This window comes from Micropterus dolomieu, linkage group LG20, assembly GCF_021292245.1.
Source record: "Micropterus dolomieu isolate WLL.071019.BEF.003 ecotype Adirondacks linkage group LG20, ASM2129224v1, whole genome shotgun sequence".
NCBI lineage: Eukaryota > Metazoa > Chordata > Actinopteri > Centrarchiformes > Centrarchidae > Micropterus > Micropterus dolomieu.
This window is the reverse complement of record NC_060169.1, coordinates 3,334,084-3,340,946: the sequence shown is the minus strand read 5'-3', so window position 1 is coordinate 3,340,946 and position 6,863 is coordinate 3,334,084. Positions and strand designations below refer to the sequence as shown.

Below are 6,863 nucleotides of genomic sequence, written 5' to 3'. Positions count from 1 at the left end.
GGAGGAGCAGGAGGAGCACTGCCAGAGCCCTGCAAAATGACCTCCAGCAGGCCACAAATGTGCATGTGTCTGCTCAAACGGTCAGAAACAGACTCCATGACGGTGGTATGAGGGCCCGACGTCCACAGGTGGGGGTTGTGCTTACAGCCCAACACCGTGCAGGACGTTTGGCATTTGCCAGAGAACACCAAGATTGGCAAATTCGCCACTGGCGCCCCGTGCTCTTCACAGATGAAAGCATGTTCACACTGAGCACATGTGACAGACGTGACAGAGTCTGGAGACGCCGTGGAGAACGTTCTGCTGCCTGCAACATCCTCCAGCATGACCGATTTGGCGGTGGGTGGCATTTCTTTGGGGGGCCGCACAGCCCTCCATGTGCTCGCCAGAGGTAGCCTGACTGCCATTAGGTACCGAGATGAGATCCTCAGACCCCTTGTGAGACCATATACTGGTGCGGTTGGCCCTGGGTTCCTCCTAATGCGAGACAATGCTAGACCTCATGTGGCTGGAGTGTGTCAGCAGTTCCTGCCAGAGGAAGGCATTGATGCTATGGACCGGCCCGCCTGTTCCCCAGACCTGAATCCAATTGAGCACATCTGGGACATCATGTCTCGCTCCATCCACCAACAGACTGTCCATGAGTTGGCGGATGCTTTAGTCCAGGTCTGGGAGGAGATCCCGCAGGAGACCATCCACCACCTCATCAGGAGCATGCCCAGGCATTGTAGGGAGGTCATACAGGCACGTGGAGACCACACACACTACTGAGCCTCATTTTGACTTATTTTAAGGACATTACATCAAAGTTGGATCGGCCTGTAGTGTGGTTTTCCACTTTGATTTTGAGTGTGACTCCAAATCCAGACCTTCATGGGTTGATAAATTTGATTTCCATTGATAACTTTTGTGTGATTTTGTTGTCAGCACATTCAACTATGTAAAGAAATGAGTATTTAATGAGATTATTTCATTCATTCAGATCTAGGATATGTATTTTTAGTGTTCCCTTTATTTTTTTGAGCAGTGTATAATAGTACAATATAACAGTCACAGGGGACATTGTACTGCACAGAGTACATTTTCCTGATTAAACATACATATTTTTACTTAAGTAACATTTTGCAATGCAGAACTTTTACTTGTAACAGTGCATGAACACTTTGTCCACCACTGCCTTGTTTTATTAAATGTTGGCATGTTAACATTTGCCAGTTAGCAATAGACATGAAGCACAGCGGAGGCTAATGGGGATGTTTTGAATTAAAGCTTTGCAGACCAAACTGAGATTTTGACCCGATGATGGCACTAGATGAAAAGACACAGGATCAACAAAGTAATTGAAGGTACATGATTGTTTGTACAAAATTTTAAAACAATCCCCCCCAATAGTTTTTGAGACTTTTCAGTCTGCACCAAAGTGGTGGATGAACTATACAGCCAACTATGCCACTGCGAGATCCACGCCGCTAGATTGACTAAAAACACAAATTTGGATGAATGCTTCTTTGACCAGTGGATCTCATGGTCACCCTAATTAAAGCTGGTGGCACCTTTTGATTATATTAACTAGGAAATTAGATGAAAAAATAGTGAGTTTTACAATTCATATTAATAATTAATAATGAAGCTCTTAAAGAGGGGGGCAAAAAGACAAAATAGTAAATCAGCTAAGGATTTGACTTTAGAAGCATGAGAAGGGAAATTATAGTTTGCTTGCAGTAGATGATTTTATCCAGCATGTGATAAAATAGACTATTGTTACAGAGACGTAAGCAGCACTCGAAAAAAAAATAATTTTTCCAGGACAAGTGGGAAGGAGAGGTGAAAATTAGAGCGAAGTGTGAGAGCTGGGTGGAAAAAACTGAAGCAGGTGCTGAATTTGATCATTCATGTGACAGGAACGGTCAGAAACCTTCAGGTGTTTACATGCCACAGTGCCTTGGATTTAGTTGCACAAGCTATTTGTAAATCCATGACCACGTTTACGTGTAAAGTCCCTCCTTAGTTCTTAGTAACAACTAGTTAGTTTCAACTTGGGTTGCACCATTAAAACTGTTTGGCTGTAGGATAACAAACAATATCCTAAACTTAACAGCCAATCCTTTATAAATATAGGTATTGCTTTGCTTATTTATATATGTAAACAGTTTGAGTTTGTAGCATCAACGTAGTCTGAGTGTTAGTGAGAGGGAAATATCTGATTATGTTAACCAACCAACAGTTTTAGCTCCCCTGATATTTAAGTTGGCCAGATTCAGTTTTAATGAGACACTGTAAAACATATTTTACACTAACTTTAATAGACACTGGGTAACACTGACCCATGCAGCTTGGTGATGTGTTTTTCTTTCCTCTACAACATCCTTAACTCTGTTTTATCTCCAAGTGTCATTAATACATAACCACTACTAAAGCCGCATTTCGACCAAAAGTACCCGGAACTTTTTAGTCCCCAGACTTCTTTTCAAGGAACTAAAAGGTTCCTTCAGCCCACTGTTGTGTGCGTTTCCACCGTGATCTAAAGACCTGCGAAGATTAGGCAAATTAACCAGCTGACGTATACGCCATACAAAGCGATGTACTGGCATCATTATTTAGTAACCACTATCCATGTGTCCGTCAGAGGAACGTGATTTTTAACAAGTCTGTGAAGATTCTCAGTCATCCAGGTCATAGTTATCCAATGAAGGTTGAGGTCAAGGGCAACTGGACTTGGTTGAAGATACAAGAAGACGTTTCGTCCCTCATCCAAGAGACTTCAGTTCTGACTGACTGGCAGGGAAACTCAGCTATTTAACCTCTGGGATCATTAGCCAGGATCGTCGATACCGCTGGTTCGTTTGTGCTCCTGGCTGTGGTAACGACAGTCGTCATGGTCATTAGAGCCACCCGTGGCCAAGTCTGAACGACCATCATTGGCATCTTCACCTGAGGCCAAGAGGAAATGCTTGATGAGTTTCCTGGGAAGTGATGAAAGGACAGCATTGTAAGTGGGGGATAAGTGGTGGCGTAGACCCCCTCCTCTGTTCAACGACGGCTTCCCTGACACCTCTTTTGAACCATCCGTCTTCTCTGTCTAAAATGTGCACCTGGTGGTCTATCTTTCAGATTTAAATGAACTGCAGAGTCTTGAGAGTCAAAGCGGTCTTTGAGGTGTACCAGAATCTGTCTTAGCGTGTTCTTGGGTTTAAAAAACACAGGGATGTTGTGTTTGTTGAAAATCCTCCTGAGTTTCTCTGATACTCCAGACACGTATGGAATCACAATGTTGTTGCTTGATGTTGACTGTTGTTGATGAGAAGAAGAAGAAGATCAAACGCAACAACATTGATCTTCAACCAAGTCCAGTTGCCCTTGACTTTAACCTTCTTTGGATATCTTCATCACCATGAACACACACTGCAGTTTATTCTGACTCAGTCCCACATACGCTGTCCTGCTGCCCCAAATACTCACAAGAACCCCACATGTGGATTCATCCACCGCTGAAAATAGTCCCCAACAACTGCACTATGTATTAAAGAGTATTTCTTTTTAATAAGACTATATATTTGTAATGTAAAGATTCACATCTGTGCAATGTTTACCCAACGGGTTTTAATGCAGCACCGCTGACAGTTCAATATGAAACTTGAGCTTGTTTTGATAAACATAAAACTGAAAATTACAACAAGGCAATGATCAACTCATACCTCTGATGTTTTGGCATTTGAGAGCCTGTTATGAAAAAACAAAGCTAAAACAAGATTCTTTTCATTCATTTCATGCATTTCCCTTGATTTAAATATACAGATTTGACTTTTGACTTTTAATTCCACTAAACCAGTGATCTTCAGTGATTTCAAAAGGATTAAATGACTGATTCTTCATCCTAAAGGCCATCATCAAGGTTGTCAAACGTACAGAGAAGTTTGACACAAGAAGTTACAGGCTAATAAATACATTATAATATTGTACATCTTTCTTATTATTAGGTCAACATGGTCAAACAGATGCACACGATTTTTTTATTGTCCTTCTGCAACTATTTTCTTTTTGTTGCAACATAAAGCACCTGGTTTGATTTGCAACGTTATCACTGCGAGTCACTTACCTGCCTTTCAGTGATATTTGACAGATAAGCATTTCTGTTATACTGCATTTCCATTGCAGCAGATCCTTATTTGCCAGTCTGTGAGTTTCCAGTGACATAACCAATAATCCAAGTACTGGCACATTAACCCCATTAAAACCGTGCACACAAAATTCAGCTGGATTTATTCCTACAGTTTTGTTGTTTTTGTTACTGAGTGCAGTGAATAAGCTCAAACCTCCAGCGTGATGTGGTGAAATGGTCACTCTTCTGTCTTTGTTGTCCTCTGCAGATTAAAGTACACACAATAAAACGAAAGGATTCATCAGTGTGGCTTCTGTTCGTGGAAATAACTTTACAAGAAATTACTGATACATAACTGAATCTGTCAAAACCTTGCTGTGCTTTATATGCAGTCACACTATTTGAGAGGTTCTGCACACTTAGGTCCATGACAGTATTTAATCACTCTTTAAAGCTGTCCTAACTGCTACTACTCTCATATTAACTATGAGAGTTATCACCTGCAGTTCTCTTCAGCTCTTCTGAGCTTTAAAGCATCTTTCAGCTCATCATTTTGTTTTGTTTTTTACGGCCTCAACTTGTAGGTTCACTCTCACAGCTCTCGTCAACCCCATTTCAGCAGCAAGAAGCTGTTATCAGTAAATAAGCACTGATAAACCCGCTGCTCAGCACCAAACAGCAGACAATGTTAGCAGCTACAGACGACGGTGAAGAGAGAGGAACATCTAGCAGCTAAAGAGGCAGGAGTTGGTTAATTTACATTAATCAGGACACCAGAAATGCGACTCCAAATTATTGATAATGTTACTGACTGTGACTATTTGCTAACAATTTCACCATAAGAACTTTAAAAAGAGCATAATACATTAGTTTTTTTGTTTACAGCTTCTTCCAATAATCCCAAGTGGTCAAGAAACTATTAATAATATAACATAGGAAGCTCCACAGATACAACACGTCACACTGAGGATCAATCAATACAAAAAGCTAATTTTAGAAATAATTATCAAAACAGTACATGGATTTGTATTGTTTTGAACTGTGGAATTACTTTTCCATGTGGACATTTCCCCTGAGGAAGGTTCTAAAACCAATAGGCTGGCTCTTTGAAGATAAAATACATGCATGGATCAAAGTGCAGAGTTTTTAACAGTTTATAAAAAAAGTTAACTACCCAAAAGGCTCATGGGAACTCTGCCGTGGAAGAGTTATAATGTACAAATGAGCTTATAACTCCCCCCCCCCAAAACCAAAACACACACTCACTTTCTGAGCCGCCATCAGAGCGTCCAGCTCCTGAGTCCAGCCGAGGGCGTCGACCAGGGCTTGCACACCGCTGACCACGTCACCCAGCTGCACGACGTCGTTGGGCCGCCGACTCCAGGCGAACGGCCCCACCAGGTCCCTGTTGATGAGCAGTCGGGGGACAGAGCTGCGCACAGCTCCTGCCAGACTGGCGAAGGGCTCCACCTGCAGAGCGAAGAGTCAACTGCAGCAGCTTTTCAAAGCATGTTGCCTTCTTGTTGTAAGGTGATATACAAATACATTTGTGTATTTTGTTATTATTAGAGTTTACTCTGGAGATGCAGACAGGAAACAGACGGAGAAAAGAAGGTAAGATGTGCAGCAAACGTCCAGAATCAAAACAGGACTTTGTGATGCACGTTTTGAGCCACTTGCTGTCGCCCCCCCCCCAACAACAACTACTTGAGTTGATGGTGTAGTGTTTGTGTTAAATGAGCCCTTCACTAATAACAACTTCAGTGGTTTTAGGTAGTACTCCTCTTAAGCAAAACATTACTGACTATTAAGAATCACTGAGACCAGGAAGTTTGAGGTGATTCTGATCCAGCTGCTTGAAACTATTAATATCGCAATAAAAAAAAAAAAAGTATTTTTACTACCTATCTGCTAACTAACATGAACTGTTTGACTATAGATCCAATAGAATCCCAGACATTCTCTTGTAGAATAGGAATATATGTGTAGCAGCAACATCACAGCAACGACCCCGTCTCTTTTACAAAATAAAACCTGCAACCTTTAGAGTGGCAAGAATGGCAACACAGACTTACAGTCCCCTCGGAAAGTATTGGAACGGGAAGGCAAAGTCCTTTGTTTTTGTTGTTCACTGAAGACATTTGGGTTCAAGAGACAAGAGTTCAGAATTTCTGCTCTCATTTCCTGGTATTCACATCTAGATGTGTTAAACAACTCAGGACATACCAACCTTTGTTTGAACCCACCCATTTTTCAAGTGAGCAAAACTATTGGACCATGTGACTGACAGATGTTTCTTGTTGCCCAGGTGTTGCCTTTTAGGCTGATTGTCCAAACATTAAATAGCTCTGCATGACTAGTCTAAGTTTTCATCCTTGGTTCAAACCTATAAAGACTGCATTTCCTGTTAAAGAGGATAAAGCAACATGAAGAGCAGAGAGCTGTCTGTGGGAGAAAAGCAAGCCACTGTCAAGCTGAGAAAAGAAGGAAAATCGAGCAGAGCCATTGGACAAACATTGGGCAGAGCAAGCACAACAATTTGGAACGTCCTGAAAAAGAAAGAAACTACTGGTGTACTGAGCAACAGACGTCCAACAGGTCGGCCAAGGAAAACAACAGTAGTTGATGACAGAAATATTGTGAGAGCTGTGAAGAAACCCCCAAAACATCAGGAAGTGACATCAGCAACGACCTCCACAGTGCAGGGTGAAGGTATCACAATCCACTGTTGGAAGAAGACTCAGAGAGCAGAAATATAGAGGCC

The 6,863-nt window shown here is 41.8% G+C and overlaps 1 protein-coding gene across 3 annotated transcripts in view; it reads right to left on the bottom strand.

Annotated features, from left to right (window-relative positions):
• The window catches only part of sirt3 (sirtuin 3), a 30,574-nt gene that overhangs the window by 11,712 nt on the left and 11,999 nt on the right, over window positions 1–6,863 (bottom strand). For 2 of the 3 annotated variants that reach the window (XM_046032122.1, XM_046032126.1), the window contains 2 exons: window positions 5,366–5,569; window positions 3,581–4,361 (listed from right to left, as the gene is read on the bottom strand). In XM_046032122.1, the coding sequence (XP_045888078.1) occupies window positions 4,338–4,361; window positions 5,366–5,569 (228 nt within the window). In that variant the 3' untranslated portion in view covers window positions 3,581–4,337. Of the gene's footprint in view, window positions 1–3,580; window positions 4,362–5,365; window positions 5,570–6,863 lie in introns of those variants that run through there. The other variant, XM_046032123.1, reaches the window with a different exon arrangement.